An 18,785-nucleotide genomic window follows, 5' to 3' on the forward strand; every position below is an offset into this window, starting at 1 on the left:
AGTTTGAACACGAAAGCTGACAGAGACAAATGTGACGAGCTTTAACACAATAAAAACAAGGCTTTGGGCACCAGTCCAAGTCATAGTTGATTGAGTGCCCCAAAGATACACATTTTCAATTAAGTAATCTATCTTGCCCTCATAAGAGACACACACAGGTCTCATAGGTTTTAGTAAAGAAAGCAGGGGCATATCACATTCATTCATTTCTTTACCGGTGGGTGCTTTGCGTATATTATCATTATTTAATGAACAGTTGAAAAATGTATGAATCCATCATAAGGATTATCATATGGTTGTAGGGTGTTTTTACAAACTGCTTACACTTGATATATCTTCCTCTCACACATTTTATACCAGTGTAAAACCTGCAATGCTACACTGCCACCCTCTGGCAGAAAAACCCACACTACACATGAAAACATCTCTATGCTGATGCTGCCTGTCAGTGTTTTTTAATAGGCTTACCCTAGGCCTATGTGTTCAGAAGAAGGGAAAATGATAAAAACCATCAAACAAACCATTGAACCAGCATCAGTACAAGCTTTAGCTGAGCTATTGTAGGCCTACTGCCCAGATTTATTCCCCGCCATTGAGAAATCAGCACCAACTGCTTGGATAAAGTTAATCTTTTTTTCCAAAAAACACTCTACAGATGACACTGAACGATGGTGATAGCACTGGATGTAGTTAAACACACTATTATTTGTTGCTTTTGAATGCTTTCAATCAATAATAATAATAATAATAATAATAATGATAATAATAATATACAAAATAATAAAGAATATTCTTCTCAAAATTCGTTTCATTGCTTATGACACATTACATCCCACTGAACATTACATTCAACATATATTCTGTGGTGAACAAGTAAAGCTAAATAACATCTTATGGTGTTATATTAAACTGTTTTGTACATGATAATTATATGATGGCTATGTAATAAAGTGTGCAACAAGGTTGCAGTGACTCACTGTTTTAATGTGTGATTAATGTTGAATATTTTTAGTGTGTTGTTTTATATGAGCATTTTAACCTGTATAAAGTGTCTTTGAGTACCATGAAAAGCACTCTATAAATATTTATATATATTTTTAATATATATATTTTTTGACATACTATGCTATGACTTTTTTTGACTTTTTTTGACATACTGTACTATGACTTTTTAAAAATTATTATTATTATTATTATTATTATTATTATTATTATTATTATAAATTAATATACAAACTTCAAAAAAGTTACATACAAATTAATATTAAACAGACAAGCTGCACTGTTTACATATAATGCATTGTATAATATAGTTCATTGTTGCAGGGCTCTATGTTCAGACATCCTCCATCACTCTGTTTTGAATGGTGATGTCATCGTGACACGTGGTCTGCTTTGCAGTGTTTTCATTGGTCGAGCCCTGCAGACTCTGCACGCAGTGGGGGCAGGACCACCGAAGCCATTTTATTATTATAACAGCCAAGGTGCAGGTGCATCAATATATACTTTTTATAGTTTACAGTTTTAACTTCACCATGGGACAGTGTGGAATTACTTCATCTAAAACCGTCTTGGTTTTTCTCAACCTCATATTCTGGGTAAGAAAAGGATGGATGTTTGAGCAGCATCCCAGTGAGGCCACAGAGGATGGAGAGCTGTTAGCAGGCTAGATAACTGCGCCAGAGATGCGCTGCAGCCTCCAGTCTGGTAGATAGACGAGCTGCTTGTTGAGGTTAGGATATGCACGGACATAATGGCGCTTTAGTATTCACTGTGAGGGTGAAACTAATTTGAGAAATGTGATGGTAGCTATAGCTACAGTGAGTCAAATAGCTGCAGCCCACAAGTTGTAGCTATGACGTTATGCAGCAGCTGCCTGCAGGTCCTGTAGCTGCTGCTGAGTTAACCTGCAGCAGTGAGCTATCTGAGCTATTGTGTGTCATGAAATTAACACAGTTGGGTTAATATATTCATAAATATTGAAAAATGCATTACATAAAGCATAAACAGGTTTATCTTTAAAAAAGACCTCTCAGGATGGATAAATAATGTAGAAATAAGTGGCCCAGTTCACACTGCACCAGTCCCTCTTTGTTATTCTTCAGCTGGAGCTAAATGAATATTTTTTTTAATGTATGAGCATTTTATTTTGAAATATATATATATATTTTTTACTAAGTTCTTTATCCCTTGCATTTATACTATTTTGTCTTTGTCTTGAATTCAAATTATCTTTATTGGCATGAATCAGAGTTAAATACAGTATAACCACAGCAGGTTGTGCAAGGTTTACAATGCAAGTAAAATCATTTTGAATGTGATACAATACTACGGATTACATATATTATAATGAAAGAAAAAACAAAACATCACTAACTACAAACAGAAAAAAAGAAAATGCATTATTTATATATATATATATATATATATATATATATATATATATATATATATATATATATATATCTTTTATTCAACCAGGTAAAAAACTCATTGAGATTAAAATCTCTTTTCCAAGAGTGACCTGGCCAAGAGGGCAGCACAGACATTGTTACAACAATAAAAACAAACAATACAAGCAGACAAATACAACAGTCACACAACACAAGTGAACGAGCATGACATCCAGTTTGTATGCAACACAAAAAAAAAAGTCATAAATTATTGTTAAAAATTACGAGACAATTGACAGATCAATAATAACAAAGGTTCCTCTTTCTTACTGTTTCTCTCTGCAGGCTGCAGCTGGGATTTTATGCTACATTGGAGCCTATGTGTTCATCACATATGACGACTATGACCACTTCTTTGAAGATGTGTACACTTTGATTCCTGCTATCATAATAATAGCTGTTGGGACTCTCCTCTTCATCATTGGCTTGATCGGCTGCTGTGCAACAATACGTGAAAGCTCCTGTGGTCTGGCAACGGTGAGTGTGACTACTTTGACTTAAAATCAACTGAATGCAGAGGAAGAACACACATGCAATATTGCACAAACCGTTAATTTAAAGTCGCTGAAACATCATTAGCAATGTCAAGTAATCATTTTATTTCTAACTCACCTTACTAATGAGCCTTTGAATGTGTCTTTGTTGTCATTTCAGTTTGCGGCCATCCTCCTGCTGGTGTTTGTAACAGAGTGTGTGGTGGTGGTGCTCGGCTACATATACAGGGCAAAGGTAAACACTGTCTCGCTGGACTACATGGCTATTTCACATGTAACGTTTAATGAAAATGGGTTTAAGTTTGCAGCATTTGGTCAGATGTTCTTAAATCTCAAATTTTGCAACAATATGTGTGATATTGTATTTTGTGTGTCTGCTTTTATGTATTTGTTCCAGATGGAAGATCAGATTTATATAGTTCATAGCATTTGGAGTTGACATTTTAGTATACTGTATACTATATATACTGTATACTATATATACATATATATATATATATGTGTATATATATATATATATATGTGTATATATATATGTATATATACATATATATATATATATATATATATATATATATATATATAATATATATATATATGCATTTTCCCTCATCGCCGGCCCCAACTTTGCAAATCACTGACCTTAGGGCCTACATTGTAAATTAGTTTTAAAATAATGTGAACAAACTGTCCCTCAGTGATAACGTGAAAATTGCTTCCCTGAGCAGGGACAGTCACAGCAGCTGTGCTTTTGTTGTTTCAGGTAGAAGATGAGGTGAATCACTCCATCCAGAAGGTTTACAACGAATACAACGGCACCAACACTGATGCTCCCAGCCGTGCTATTGACTATGTGCAGAGGCAGGTGAGAAGAAAAGTCTGTTGTGTCAAACATTTTCCTTTTTGTCAGCTAACATTCAAATGTGAACAGACATTTGAGTTTGAATGAAAATCTACATTTTTATGCCTGTTTACGTGTATATTGTTTTGATGTACTCGTATTTCAGATTGTGAAACAAATTTCAAATTGTGCTCTTAACTCCAGACTCTGAAGATTTTCCCTCTATTCTTCTCTGTTCTCCTGTTAGCTTCACTGCTGCGGCATTCACAACTACTCTGACTGGAGGAACACTCGCTGGTTTAAAGAATCCAAGAACAACAGCGTTCCAGTCAGCTGCTGTCAGCCCAGCATCAGTAACTGTTCCGGCACTCTCACTCGACCTGCAGATCTCTACCAAGAGGTACAAACAAGATGCTCAGGTGTACGGCTATACTAGCTAAAAACACCAAAGTTTAAGTTATGGATAATTTATTAAACAGATATAAAATGTAAAACGTCTGACATAATCTGATTGTGCATTTGTTTTGTAAGAAAAATGCCTGTGAAACTCTTTTAATATCATTCATTTTCTGTCGTAGGGTTGTGAAGCTCTTGTTGTGAAGAAGTTAAAGGAGATCATGATGTATGTCATATGGGCTGCACTCACTTTTGCAACTATACAGGTAAGAAGGACAAGGCTGAAATCAGCAGGGAAAATAAAAAACATAAATATTTTATTGGAGTCCATCAGGTTTCAAACAAATCCCTAGCTTAACAATAGCATGTAAGCCACTTATTTGGAAGTGAATACAAAGGTGAACATTAAATACCCAAATTATTAGTTATTAGTTTCTACTTGCAAATAAGTGGTTTAAATAATACAGCTGAACCGCGGATGTGTATAAACCTGTCTGTTTGTCTGACGGCTGATGCAATAATCCTAAAAGGACTAGCCAGTATGAGTAGTTCACACTGAGGTTAATTCATTCACAACGAACAGCTGCCTCACACATAAGACATCTTATTCCATGACTGTATTTAAATCAAGTCAAAAAGCGTATTTATTGGGAATATAATTAAAGCTGCAGTCATCTCTGTCAGCACTAACTGAGCTGACAGCAGCTCTGACTTAATCATGTCAAAGGATTTTTCACTAGCTCAGCGTGGTTGCTGCTGACCAGGAAACCCCTGCTCCCGAAGCAGCGACTAAAACAGCATGGCCAATCGCTTCATATTACAATCAAACACACTCATTATAGCACACCATGCGTCCTGTACATGTGAAAAGATCTTCTTGGTTCAACATTATTTGCTTACACAGTGTGGTAGTGGTAAAAGGAAATGAATCCACGAGATCAGGATGCTTGATTAGAATTAGAAAATAACTGATAAGGACTCAAATAACGTATTTCTTCTCATTCCCTTTCACAGATGCTGGGCATGCTCTGTGCCTGCGTGGTGCTGTGCAGGAGGAGTCATGACCCCGCATACGAGCTGCTGGTCACAACCAACAGCTACGCATGAAGGACGCGGCCAACCAACGGAGCATTCAGTAAATCAAAAGGAGCATCACCGGACATGTCCACAGTAGATTTCAGCTGTAGTTATATAAGCTCAAGCACACCTTGCACAATTCATGATAAAGTAGCGAACACTGATGATGTGGTTTGGGTGGGTGGGGGCTTCAAGGGGAAACCAGTTATTTATTGACATGCTTTGTAAGTTACTGTTCCTTTAAATGTTCTTTTTTGTTATCTCTCCTTACAAATACTGGAATATTTACAGAAGCCAAAGTTGTATATGGCTAATTGACATTATTGATGTTGATGCAGATTTTGTTTTCTTTTAATTGTGGCTTGATAACATTTGGGCTCATCCCCAGTGAGGATGATGGGAAGCATTATGTGTATAATACCACGCAGTGTGTGAGTGTTGTATGGAATGTATTTCCTTGTGTGCTAGTTTGCACTATAGGGCTGGAGCTCTGGAGGTATTTCATGGTTGGAAAGGAAAATCTATGCTAAAAAAGAACATGTACACTAATTTGGTTTGACCAGACTTTGTGAAAATGGGAAAAAAAAACTTTTACCATAGACGGAACAGATTCAGTGTCTCGGTCTTTAAATTTTTGTTTGTGGAGCAGCTCTGCGTTTTGTCTCTCAACGCCATGTTTGGTAGAAAGAGTTCTTCATATTCACAAATATTCAGGTTGTGAATAATGTACATTCTGTTTTTTTGTGGATGTTCTCTGAATCAGGCTTCAATAGTGAGGCATTGCCAATATATAAATTGTGAATGAACCTTTTAGTCTCCAGTGCTATTAGTAGGAGTATTATCAGTGTTACCTGAAGACATGTGTTGTAGATTCACTTTGTTACAGTCAGAGAATACCCTCTGTTTAGTTTGTTAGTTATAAACCTGCTATATAGAATTACAACATGCTATTTTATAAATTTTTTTCGTGAAATTGTGCACCGTTTTAATATTTTTGAGCTGTTAAGTTGACCCCTAGATATTTAGCTAGTGCTGCAGAAAAAAACCTGACGAACAGTATTGTGTATAGACCGGAGAACTGGCTGGAGACAAATAAACTCATACATTTCAACTTGACTGTTTAATTGGCATTTCATCCACCTGATTATACATGAAAGTGAATATGGTACAGGTAATGTTTTGATATGTCACCAGTTGCATGACAAATATGAATATGTTTCAACAAATAGTTGTGTCATGACTTGACAGATGTGAAAATAGTTTCCTCAGTTATATAAACGTAAAAGTACAATGTGTAGGATTCGGCAGTGTCTAATGATGTAGTTGCAGATTGCAACCAACTGAGTACCCCTCCGCTCACTCCTCGTAAATCAATTCATACAAAATGTTATACGTACCCTGTATAACATTTTTAAATGTATTGTTTTCATAGCCTTTCTATTTTTAGAATATAAGTTTGAAGCCATGTATTGTTTGAATTCATTTTCAAAGATGAAAAAGGATGGTTTATAATAGGAAAACTTAGATTTATGAATATGAATCTTGGGCAATGTCAAGTACCCGGATGTCACATGGGCTCACCTGTTGCCTAGCAGCGATTTGATTGGCTGTCGTCATAGGCGACCTAGCGGTTGACAGAAGTTCGTACAGAAGCTGGTAGCTAACTGCGGTCAACATGAACGATGTGGATTATCTTCTCGGTGCCCACCAGCCGCGGGACACTGTTATAAACCAAACCGCCGGTAAAAGTAATACGATTTAACGTGTAACAAAAAATAAAATCACTAGAAGACAGAAACGAAAACGTTTGCTCTTCCGTCCAAACCCCAATTTTACCACGTTGTCCTGCTGCTTTCATGTTTGGTAAGGGTCAGTGTAACTTTCCTTTCACAAACGGATATTAAAAAACAAAAAATAAGTGGTTATTTGATTTTCGTTTTAAAATACAAAAATGAATATTGAAATAAAAGACGTTTTTCTTTATCAGGGTCAAAAAGGGATGAAATAAACTTCAAAAAAGTTTTTTTTTTCATTTTTTATTTCTAAAAACAAAAAATAAAATCACTAGTTTTTTTCATATTCTACGACCGGAAGTTGCCATTAACAAAGTAAGAGCGCGTAAGAGGACGGTGCTGTGACATGAGAGAGAAAAAGAAGCATGGTGCGGCTGTGTAACTGGAAGTGATGGACATGGATCAGTACGTAGGTTTTTGAAAGAATAAAAGAGTTTGTCTCAGGGAAGAAGCCACGACTTCAGTTTTTCACCATCATTGTATTTCAATATTAATTTTTGTATTTTAAAACGAAAATCAAATAATCAATTATTTTTTGTTTTTTAATATCCGTTTGTGAAAGGAAAGCTACACCGACCCTTACCAAACATGGAAGCAGCAGGACAACGTGGTAAAATTGGGGTTTGGACGGAAGAGCAAACAGAGCAATCCAGAATGGACAGCACCAATGGGGAAATGAAGAGAACAGGTATGGGCCCTGTCTGATTATCACCTGTGTTAAACTGTGTGGGAAATGTGAAAGAGCGCATTATATGTCAAATTGTGTAGACTAATTTGCACCTGTCCAAAGTAGATGTTGTCCCAACACTTACACCCAGGGTCTGAAATTAACCTTTCCGGTTCGGACCGTGTTAGGTGCTCTTTTAGGAGCCAACAACACAACATTAAACTTAAAAATTAAAAATTATTAAAAATGTTAAAATAAAAAAAAATTTAAAAATTAGAAAATTAAAAATTAAAAAAAAATATGAAAAATGAATTAAAAAAAAATAGAAAAAAGAAAATTAAAAATAAATAAATAAACAACTTCAGCTGGAATTTAAAAACGCGTTTTGCTGCTCTCTGGCGCCAAATAGAGGAACTGCAGTTATTTCATGATGCTTACAGCTGTCAGCTGTGCCAACAACACATTACACTTAAAACTTTAAAATTTGAAAATTATTAAAAATGTTAAAATAAAGAATAAAATGAAAAAAAATAAAAAATGGATATGGAAAATGACTTAAAAAAAATAAATAAAATGCACTTGACTTAATTTAATGGCAACTTGTGATTTATCACATCAAAAAGAATGCTTAAGACAACCAAAGCAGCTTCATTTTCTTACCGATTGGAGATCACTTATCTCTTTACCTGGGTCTGATGACGTTAATGTTATTGTTGTCATGTAGAGCCTCTCTCGCACTAGCACAGTACTAGTTGTTGTTCTACTATTAGCAACTGAAACTTGATTTGTTTGTTCATCACACTCACATTGAAAATATGACAGAGCAATGTCATTTGAAGCTATTTGAAAACAGTCCATCCAAGTATTCAACACCAGATAGTTTATCATTCTTCAGTCCCATGAGACTGTACTGTACAGTAGAGATCATAATGAGCAGGCCTGTTCCAGCTGTACAACACATGAGGTAGCAGGGTGACAATGTAATATCTGTTTATGACTAATTAATCATTAATAAATAATACTCCCACTCATCAGTTCAGAAATCTATCTAGAAAGCGTTACTGTGTTAAATAAGCAGGATGAAGACTTTTCATAACTTTATTAAATTGTTCAAATAACCTAATTTTAAGTTTTTATACATGAGAAAGATAAATTATCTGAACAAAAATGAACTAGTTGGCACAACTTTAATTACTTGAAATTCTTAGTATGTAGAATTCAAAACTTGAAGTTATATTACACATGAATGATAAGTTATCTCAACAAAATATAATTAGTTGGCTCAAATGAAGACAGTTTTCCTCAAAGCTTAAGAGTTTGAGTTGGCCTCAAAACTCAAAAATCTAATCTCAAAAATTCCAATTCAGGCTCAGACATCAAGTTACAAGAATACAAGTATCAGCCAGGGCTGTAAAGAGCACTCAGGAAGCCTTACAAAGATGTGTTTGAGTATGTGTGAATGTGTGGGTCAAGTGAAAGGCTGCCCCTTCTTAGTCTTAGTCTACTCAGATCTCTTTAGTCGATTAGTCATTATTTATGTTTTTTTTTCCAGATAATGACTTATTTCTAAGAAACTTATGAGCACATCTCTGGTAAACACAAGATTTAAAGCGGTGCTTTCATGTGATTCTTTGTTGAGAAACACGGTTTTACAGATCCGTCGATTAAATCAACTAAACGATTAGTCGTTAACATCGTATAAGTGTATATAATATAAGAATTTCTTTGGTCGAGGACTGCCCCAGTGAAGTGGCATGTCTTTATGTTCATTTATGTGTCTTTGCAAGTTTGATACACGATGCGCATGTTTGTGTGTTCAGATTTTGCCCAGATAGTTTCCTGGCACCAGTCCAGTCAGCCCGTTCCTCTCCACTGTCCACCAGCCATCATCTCCTCCTTCCAACACTCGGACTGTGTCCCCTCTACTGACAGACAATTCATCCCCTTCCTGGTCAGTTAATACGAACAAAGAGGACAAATGTTAGTCACAAATGGGTGACACTAATAAGCCTTTATCACGTAAATCTCTTACCTGAATACCTACATTATCTTTTTAACATACTGCGGGTCACAATAAGGGTAACTACTTCATGTCCAGCTACGTCTTAGTATTGCAAATAATACAAAATAATGCATTCATAGTAATCACCTGTGCAGTATATTCATAAAGTACAATGTAGCTTTCTTCATCTGCTGGAACTGTGGCCAGTGATGCTGCCTGCTGGAGGCCTGGTAGGGGCGCATATCCTCCATCTGAAATCTCAGCTGAAGCCAGAGGGAAAGCTGGCGATTGCAAATGCAAAATGTTAACTTCTTTGAGAAATAAAACTATATATATAATACATAGTATACAGTGCATTGATATTTTATTCAATTAGAGTAAAATGTACAATTAAGTTTCTTTCTTTATTCACACATTTATTTATTGTTACAAAACATTGAATCCCATAGAGCAGTCATTCCAGCAAGCATAATTTGTAATATGTCAATCCATATTCCAATAGAAAAGATCCACTATAGGAGCTCAAATATGCTCAAATGTTCAATACTCCCCACAATACTAGGGAGTAAGAGAGATCCAACAAGTGAATGCAATACTTACACTCTCCAAAAGGTGTCAGTGCTGATTGTGAGCTTTGAAGACTGTTGATACTGATGTTCACAGAGCTTGCCAGAAGGGGATCAGAGGACCTGAGTGATCTAGGTCAGGGGAGAGATTTAGGATAGACACATAAATGTTCTGTTCAACAGATAAATAGGTCTAAATGACAGCTGCATGTTATTCTTTCACATTGGTTGAAATTTTTTTTTTGTAGTGTTCAAAACAGAGAAAGGTACTGAAGAAAGATGAACCAGGAGGAGACAACATTTTCTTACTGCCACAACAACCTGGCAGTATTCATGTGTTATACCATTAACCCTGGCAAGTTGTACAGTAACAATGCTGTCTCCTCCTGATTCCTCCTCCACTGTGGATCGTGTCAGACCTCAACATCATGTCTTCTCCCCCTCCTCCTGCGAATTGGGCTTGGCCATTGCTGTCCCCAGATCTCTCCGTCTGGTAGTAGTTCTCAAACAGTATACGCTCTGTGAGTGGAAAAGAGAAGTGAGGTGTTGCTTTTTGTCCACTGTAAGAGAGGTTAATGATTGCGTAGCACTCTAAATCCAGTTCTTTTGTAGTGGCACCTTTTCTCCTTTCTCTAGTTTGTAGTTTTCTCTGAAGGGGAAAGGACAGTCTAACAGTTGAGTAGCCTCTTACCTGGAGGCCTCGATCCCGTGCTTTTCATCCCTATGAAATAGTTGTTGTCTGTGGTGATGTCACACTTTTCCAGTAGCTTCCTCACCTCCTCGATAACCTGAAAACAAGAGGCAATTTCTTTGAAATCAGAATTGTACACTGTTCCCGTATAACACTTCTGTGGTAAGATACTTTCATTTCAAGTGCAGTTATCTGTGCTAAAAAGAAACTTGGCATGTATGAAAGGGGCTTTTGCAAAATCATCCACCAAATGGGTGACAACATGTGCTGTTTGTTCTTGCTTTCAAGAAAGAGTCTACATATCTACAGCCTGTTGGGCCTGTACTAATCTTCATGCTAACATCAGCAAGCTCACATGTTCACAGTGACAAAGCTGATGTTTAGCAGGTGTAATGTCTACCATGTTCACCATCTTATTAAGTGTGTTAGCATGCTAACATTTGCTAATTAGCACATACTCTTGGGACTAGGACTACAACTAACAATGTTTTCACTGTTGATTAATCTGTCAATTATTTTGTCAATTAATCGATTAGTTTGTTCTATAAAATGTCAGAAAATGGTGAAAAAAGTTGATCAGTGTTTCCCAAAGCCCAAGATGACGCCCTCAAATGTCTTGTTTTGTCCACAACTCAAAAGATATTCAGTTTACTGTCATAGAGGAGTAAAGTAACCAGAAAATATTCACATTTAAGAAGCTGGAATCAGAGAATTTAGACTTTTTCTTTTCTTATAAATTTACTCAAACCGATTTAATTGATTATCAAAATAGTTGGCAATTGGTTTAGTTGACAACTAAGAGTCATCAATTAATTGTTGCAGCTCTACTTGGGACCATGAAGGTCTTCATAAAATTCCATGGCAATTCATCCAGTAGTAGGTGTTGTGGTTGTTGAGAGATTTCAGTTCAGACCAAAGTGGTGGAGTGACTGACCGACATCACCATCCATAGAGCCACGGCTCTACATAGTTAATAGAACTTACACTGAGTCAGGTTTGGAAATGTAAGATCTTATCATAGAGCTTTAACCACATCACAACACTGTGGTAAGGATAAATTGCTAAATTTGCATTTGTACGTAGGTTTTGAACCTGTGCCTACATTAATACCAAGTGTTTAAGTGAGACAGACACTCTCCCCAAGCTGAACTCAGGGGGGATAAGTTGGCTTTGTATCCATTTAAAAGTATATAAATAAAGAAAGTGAGCTCACCTCATCGTCTTTGACACACTGCATGGAGAAATGATTGCAGTGGTCCCAGAGAGCACACCTGAGCATGCCGATACGATCTCCCTCCAGTTGCTGGAACACCTGAGAAACATGAACACACCACTGGTTTCTACTGTACCATTTCCAAGTTCATATCAGTAACTTAGAGAGACTTGATTATTTCCTATCTCTTTGTTCCCCCTCACCTTACATTGTATTATGCTGCATTACTGCACACCGTCAGTATCCTCTGAATATTTGTATTATGAATGGCTGCAAGCCAATTGTAATGTACATTGAAACAGCTTATAACAGAACTCGACTTGTATGATGAAGTATAACTGTGTGATTGTGGGTTTGTTGTTCCATTTTTAGCACACAATGCAGGATGTAAGGGTATTTCCTCATCGGTCAGCAGTACAGGGGCTTTGAGAGGAATCATACATTACTGACACATAAAGAGGATGTGGTGTGAGGTGTAGTCTGTATGGTTAGAAGCCGTTTTTCTGGGTTATCACGACTATGTTTGACAGCAGACGCATGTAATATAGGAGCGTAGTCCACAGTACCTCACAGGTGCTTCTGTGTGTTTCTTCCCAGTCCTGGCGAACACTTTCAAGCTGAACAATGTTGGAACTGTACAGATTCTCTGTGAGAGATATCATTATAGCTGGTTATAGTTAGAAATGAAAATAGAATATATAAATAATGATATACAGAGCAAGTATTAAACATATACAGTATAACCAGTGGTTGCTGTATTGAGAAATGTCATCATACAGTCAAATACAAACAAGTGCAGGTTAAAATGAGAAGTTCTAGAGATGAAACGTGACTCTGGGTCATACCTGCTTCGGTGGCGGCCTGTCTGCAATGCTTGGCCCTGTGACGTACCTGTGAAACAAACATTACACAGGAAGCGACCTGCATGACAAACTCTCATCACAAACTTGACAGACTAAATCACATTAAAACATCATCGTCGCAACATCACAAGGCCAAAACATATTAGACATGTTGTTGGAAAGGTTACATTAGAACCTTTCCTGAATATACAAAAGTTTAAATATAATCAGGGTCATTTGGGGATTTGCGTAAGATTGAACGGACTTTAAAGGAGATGACAGAGGTCACAGTAGCACATGAACATACTTCAGTTCCTCCTTGCTCAATGATGCACAATTGCAGAAAAGTTGCACCACTAACGTTATGTTGACCTGCTCTCAACTAGAAACATACAGGTTGGGGTGCAAAGCCAAATGTCTAAATTACGGCTGTCAATTGATTAAAATATTTAATCATGATTTTTACTATCCGTTCAAAATGCACCTTAAAGGGAGATTTGTCAAGTATTTAATACTCTTATCAACATGTGAGTGGGCAAATATGCTGTTTTATGCAAATGTATGTATATATTTATTACTGGAAATCAATTAACAACACAAAACAATGACAAATATTGTCCAGAAACCCTCACAGGTACTGCATTTAGCATAAAAAATATACTCAAATCATAACATGGCAAACTCAAACACAACAGGCAACAACAGCTGTCAGTGTGTCAGTGTGCTGACTTTACTATAACTTGCCCAAAACTGCATGTGATTAGTGGGCATGTCTGTAAAGGGGAGACTCGTGGGTACCCAGAGAACCCATTTTCATTCATATATCTTGAGGTCAGAGGTCAAGAGACCCCTATCAAAATGACCATGCAGTTTTTCCTCACCAAAATTTCTCCTTAAGTACAAATGGATTCCTTAGGTTTTCTAGTTTAATATGATGCCAGTATCTTCACTCTAGCTTTAAAACTGAGCCTGTTACAGCCTAAAAATCGCAAGTTGCGTTAAAGAAATTAGTGGTAAAACAAATTTGCGTTAATTCGTTATTATTATGTTAACTTTGACAGCCCTAATACAAAAGTTCAAATGTAATCCGGGTCATTTGCTTAACATTGAATGTGCTTTAAAGGAGATGACAGAGGTCACGGTAGTACATACTCCAGTTCCTCCTTACTAGATGTTGCATCACTGTGCACAGTTGAAGCAAAGTCCCACCACTGACCTGCTATCAACTGGAAACTTGAAGTTTGGATTGCAAAGCCAAATGTATAAATGGAAGTTTGTATTTGAATCCCTTTAAACTGGTCTGACATGATTTTTATAGTGAGGTAGCTCATTTAGTGATTGTACCTTTTCTGAGTTTTTGGATGCGACCGTTGTCTTATCAGCCCCCTGTTCTGCCTCGTCCGCCTCCCTGCATCTCAGCTCGTAGGTCTTCTTAGACTGGGAGAGACAGAAACAGAAACCAGTTCCACCAGGAACAGGAAGGGCTGTGTAATGTTTGCTGTTTATGCCAATGATGGCCATTATGTGCAGTATGCCATCAAATCAGTTTCTCTAATTTCTGGATTAAATACAATATGTACTAATTGATATGATATCAGCTGTGGTTGTTTTTCCTACCTCCATGGTCCTCTTATACAAAGACACTTTTTTCTTCTGAACCTTCTCCATGATGCTTTGAAACTATTAGGGGAAACAGAAGAAATAAATATATCCTTTTGATACCCACAGTTCCTAACATGCTGTAGAAACTTAAAACAAGACTTATTTCTAACTTGATATAAATGGAAATGCTGAAATAACTTGTTCAGCTTCCTGTAATCTTTATTAATCTTTTGGCTCATGTTCATCAGCATGTTTGTGTGTACAGTAAGTCAGTTGTTAAGCAACACGGATTGCTCAGTACCTTCTTCCTCTGTTCTTTCTGCCGTTCTCTGAATGTCTCAATCTTTTTCACCTCCTCTTTCAATATATCAGACAGTTGGATGTGAAAGTTACCGATGTTCTCGATTTCTGCAGCCAAAAACAGCAAAAATGAGTTCAGTTCTACTCTTCTTACGCAAATAACAGCAGTATTTATACTTTGGTTGTATTTGTCTATGACTAGGTGAACTTACGTGTTTTTAGTAGTTCAAAGGATGCTCTCAAGGTGCTGGAAAAGCAATGCACATTTAATATCAGAGATTAATCAGTGCATTTTTGTAGGGCACAAAGAGGCCGATGATTTATGCACACTTAAAATAATCAACATTCATTATCCAGCATTTTTTAATTCATTCAGGGCCTTCACTCAGCATCTTATTTATTTATTTCACTGGCATTTGCTGTGGATTATTATTTTACCCACGACATGTTAAGACAACGTGGAGATTCCTTCCAAACTTTGCACCTTATCTTTGTTATTGTAAAAATCTTGCATAGAGCTCCAAAAAATGCTTTTCTTTTTGTTTTAATTTCCCAAAAGTGTTTCCCATTTGTTTCTGTTATTGTTACTTTTAAAGTGTAGTCAGCCCTGTAGCAGGCGACTGACATGACAGAGCACAGGAAACTGGCAACATACTCTATAATGACCTATTGTATACTGAGAGAGTGGCCGCTGCAGTAGGTGGCGGTTCACACACACACACACACACACACACACACACACACACACACACACACACACATGCGGCCTGTCTTTTTTCAGACACAGACGTGTGTTTCCTCTGAAAAGATGATATGACTAATAGACGCCTGACTGATGTTTTTATATTGTTTGTTGCAGGTCAGTTTCAAGCAGCATTAAACATTTAAAACTCATCACATTGTCCTTCAACAAAGTTAATACATGACCCTTTTACAATATAGTGTACAGTATGTGTGTACAATACATAATATTGACCTCATAGCCGTCAGACTCTGAATGCCAGTCGATGTATTTACCTGATCTCTGCGTGTCCTCCAGCTTTGCGAGCAATAGTCACCAGTTCCTTCCCATACTTCTCCTCTGCTAGTGCCCTGTGCAGTATGAACAGACAGATGCATGACACTGCAGCCCAGAATTTAGGTTTTAGTATTTAGTTGTAAAACTGAACTGTGGTATTATGTTCCTGTCCTAACAAAAGAGACACATTATACATCACTGTATTTTGTTGTGTTATGCTGCCATCATTTGCACCTTTCACCCTATTACCACAGAAGCTTTGGGGGCTTTAGAGCCAGAACATCATCATTTAACAACAAGGACCCCTTGTTAGTTGTATGTTTTGTCATTAGAGATTAATCAGGTGATAATAACATCGCACAAAGGTTATTTTTCTTGCTGATAAAATGTCTCTCATTGGCCCGACCCACCTTCAGTTAGATTTGATTATATCTTGAGGTTTACCTTATATGAATGTACTATTATCATTTACTATATTCAGTATTAGTGGTGGTGCTGAATATTTGTGCCTTACAGACAGAGAAAAGTTGACCAACGCACTAAACCTTAATGGTCAAATATCTGTTAAATTGTGGTGGGACTACCTGAACACAGGTGTGACTGAGTACATGCACATGCACATGCACTGTTCTGTTGTCTCATGATAGTAACTCTTGTAGCCTCAATTCCTTGCAGAATAATCAAGTAATACAGTTGTTTTGTCGATCTGTGATGAAGTGGCCATTGCTGGAAAAATCTATATTTACTTAGATTTATATTAATGTAATGGTGTCATAGTGTTACAACAACAATCACAAACATTTGGATTTTTTCCAAATCTCCAACTACTGAAACACAGACTGATGCTACCTCAGCTTTAAAAGCTCCTCCACATCTTTGCACATGTGCCTTCCGTCTCGCATCCTTTGGATCACAGCGTCATACCCGGCGTGAGAAGTGATATCAGACCCCTGTGTTGAGAAGACATAAATGAAAGCTTTGATAAATACTGCAGTGAAGAGCATGGCTCAACCACTGTTGCAACAGTGCTCTGAGTCAAGCCTGGACTCACTATGTGGTAAAAATGCAGAACAGGCACTTGGTAAAAATAGATCTATGTGACATGTCAACATACTCAGTACTTCATGAAACAGCCCGTTGAATCAGATAGAAACTAGTTTGACACGTTACAATAACTTAAACACTGAGGAAGACTGAACTGTACATAACTATGAACTGTACAGTTCACCAGTACTGTCTCCGTTAAGAGATACAAAACTGCCAGAACTTAAGAGCTCAACAAAGACATTTTTAGATTATAACCTGTCAAATTTTATCTTCACTCTAAATGTTGGCTATTTTAGGACTCAGAGGTCAAGGGACTGCTTTGAAAATGGCCATACCAGTTTTCACCAAAATGTAGCCTCCTTCATTACCAATGGATTACTTGGGTTTTCTATGATGCCAGTATCTTCACAGAGGTCAAACGACCCCTTTGAAAAATGGCCATGACAGTTTAGAGTGTTTGGAGCGTTATTTAGCCTCCTAGCTAGCTATGACATGGTTGGTACCAATGGATTCTTTAGGTTTTCTAGTTGATAGCAGTATCTTCACTTTAGCTTCAAAGCTGGCTACAACTTCCGAAAAATCAGTTGCGTTAATGCGTTAACATTTTTTTTTATTATTGCATTAACTTTGACAGCCCCAGTTTTTTTTTTTTTTGCAGGTACTTTTGATTATCTGCATAAGGAATAAATTAAATGGTAGTTTACGTACCATGTGAACTCTACATAAAAAAAAACGTAAGATACTTTATTGTATGACTGTGAAGATAACGATTTTCTTTCACTTTTCAAGGACAAATACAACTTCAGCAAAGCATGAGAGCACAAAAATAGACTTACCCAGAAAGCATCTTTAAACATGAGAGGAGCCATGATCTAAATTTTTACTTCCTTGAACTGAACACAGTAGCTTTTCCTCAGTATGAACTTCTTTTACAGGACTTCCTCGCTAAAGTTAATCGCTAACCAACAGTTTAAATAAAGTTGTTGAAGGTCGTGGGCTACTTAGCCGAGTAAACTGTGTTTTAAAACCACGAATGGCCTGAGCGTCTGTGAGTCATTTTGAATGAGGAAGAGCTTCTGTCCCATGATGTCACTGACCACAGTCAGCTCAGCCCATGCGAGAGACGACACCTCTTTCACTATCATTTGGTGGATGAGACTGAATGTCTAGTTTAAATGTTGTGTAAGGGCTTGTCAAACACATCAGGAGATAATTTATACTGTAGGTGTCTGCTTAGATAATGTAGTCTGTATATCTCTGTGTGTTTGATATAATCTGTTAGCTTTAGGTCAACATTTTATTTGTGGTTTGGTCATTTACAGTGACAAACCCACACATCAGTCATACTGTCAGTCTCAGCTCTTGTGAGTAATACAAGGACTGATGGCAGAAGGTTTACCAGTTAGCAAGCACTTAGAGTGGCTGTGTTATATAATAAATATGACCTAATTATTATCTTATATTATTAAAATTATTATAATACTTTACCAATATGTTAACACATTAATGTAATAAAAAACAATTTGAATTAAATCAGTTAAGCATGCAGTATTTTCTTTGTTTCTCTTGTTCCTTCTTTTTTTATTCATCCTTTTATTCATAGTGCACCTCAAAGTTGGTTACATTTGGCAAATTGATTGATATTGTTCCAAATATTTCTGATCATAAATCTGAATAATCATTCTTTTTTTCAGACAGCTCTGTTTTGACAGACAATCATCTCACTGTTTTTTTGTACGTCCCTGTAATGGCCACAAGGGGGAGACACAGACCTTTCTAAAAA

General features: G+C 36.8%; 2 protein-coding genes and 1 long non-coding RNA gene across 5 annotated transcripts; 2 read left to right on the forward strand and 1 right to left on the reverse strand.

Annotated features, from left to right (window-relative positions):
• The first annotated feature begins 1,434 nt into the window (after window positions 1-1,434).
• Window positions 1,435-6,372, forward strand: LOC141753232 (tetraspanin-3). Its single transcript, XM_074611695.1, has 7 exons — window positions 1,435-1,598; window positions 2,739-2,930; window positions 3,108-3,182; window positions 3,711-3,812; window positions 4,036-4,188; window positions 4,367-4,450; window positions 5,199-6,372. The coding sequence occupies exons 1-7, from the start codon at window positions 1,536-1,538 to the stop codon at window positions 5,289-5,291; spliced, it is 762 nt and encodes a 253-aa protein (XP_074467796.1). The 5' UTR covers window positions 1,435-1,535; the 3' UTR covers window positions 5,292-6,372.
• Window positions 6,373-6,761: 389 nt separating this feature from the next.
• On the forward strand, window positions 6,762-10,702 carry LOC141753249 (uncharacterized). Of its 2 annotated transcripts, none has more exons than XR_012590420.1 (4): window positions 6,762-7,463; window positions 7,617-7,742; window positions 9,542-9,672; window positions 10,538-10,702. It is a non-coding gene; the product is annotated as an uncharacterized LOC141753249 (long non-coding RNA). The 2 variants fall into 2 exon arrangements; XR_012590419.1 differs by having other exon boundaries at window positions 6,762-7,459.
• On the reverse strand, window positions 8,793-18,071 carry LOC141753239 (proline-serine-threonine phosphatase-interacting protein 1-like). Of its 2 annotated transcripts, none has more exons than XM_074611708.1 (15): window positions 17,839-18,071; window positions 16,805-16,905; window positions 15,955-16,029; window positions 15,150-15,184; window positions 14,939-15,045; window positions 14,653-14,715; window positions 14,380-14,472; window positions 13,039-13,114; window positions 12,760-12,839; window positions 12,194-12,292; window positions 10,981-11,077; window positions 10,709-10,808; window positions 10,324-10,421; window positions 9,871-10,004; window positions 8,793-9,669 (listed from the first exon to the last, which is right to left on the reverse strand). In XM_074611708.1, the coding sequence occupies exons 1-15, from the start codon at window positions 17,869-17,871 to the stop codon at window positions 9,538-9,540; spliced, it is 1,323 nt and encodes a 440-aa protein (XP_074467809.1). In that variant the 5' UTR covers window positions 17,872-18,071; the 3' UTR covers window positions 8,793-9,537. The 2 variants fall into 2 exon arrangements, with proteins under 2 accessions (XP_074467809.1, XP_074467818.1); XM_074611717.1 differs by having other exon boundaries at window positions 8,794-9,669; window positions 13,039-13,084; window positions 17,839-18,070.
• Window positions 18,072-18,785: the final 714 nt, after the last annotated feature.

This window comes from Sebastes fasciatus, chromosome 2 (assembly GCF_043250625.1).
Source record: "Sebastes fasciatus isolate fSebFas1 chromosome 2, fSebFas1.pri, whole genome shotgun sequence".
NCBI lineage: Eukaryota > Metazoa > Chordata > Actinopteri > Perciformes > Sebastidae > Sebastes > Sebastes fasciatus.

Coding starts and splice junctions, on each gene's coding strand:
- LOC141753232 (XM_074611695.1), top strand. CDS start 1,536: ATGGGACAGTGTGGAATTACTTCATCTAAAACCGTCTTGGTTTTTCTC. Junction 3,813..4,035: donor TTGACTATGTGCAGAGGCAG/GTGAGAAGAAAA, acceptor TTCTCCTGTTAG/CTTCACTGCTGCGGCATTCA. Junction 4,451..5,198: donor TCACTTTTGCAACTATACAG/GTAAGAAGGACA, acceptor TCCCTTTCACAG/ATGCTGGGCATGCTCTGTGC.
- LOC141753239 (XM_074611708.1), bottom strand. CDS start 17,871: ATGGCTCCTCTCATGTTTAAAGATGCTTTCTGG. Junction 16,030..16,804: donor GAGGAGCTTTTAAAGCTGAG/GTAGCATCAGTC, acceptor CATACTGCACAG/GGCACTAGCAGAGGAGAAGT. Junction 11,078..12,193: donor AGTGTGTCAAAGACGATGAG/GTGAGCTCACTT, acceptor TCTTGTTTTCAG/GTTATCGAGGAGGTGAGGAA.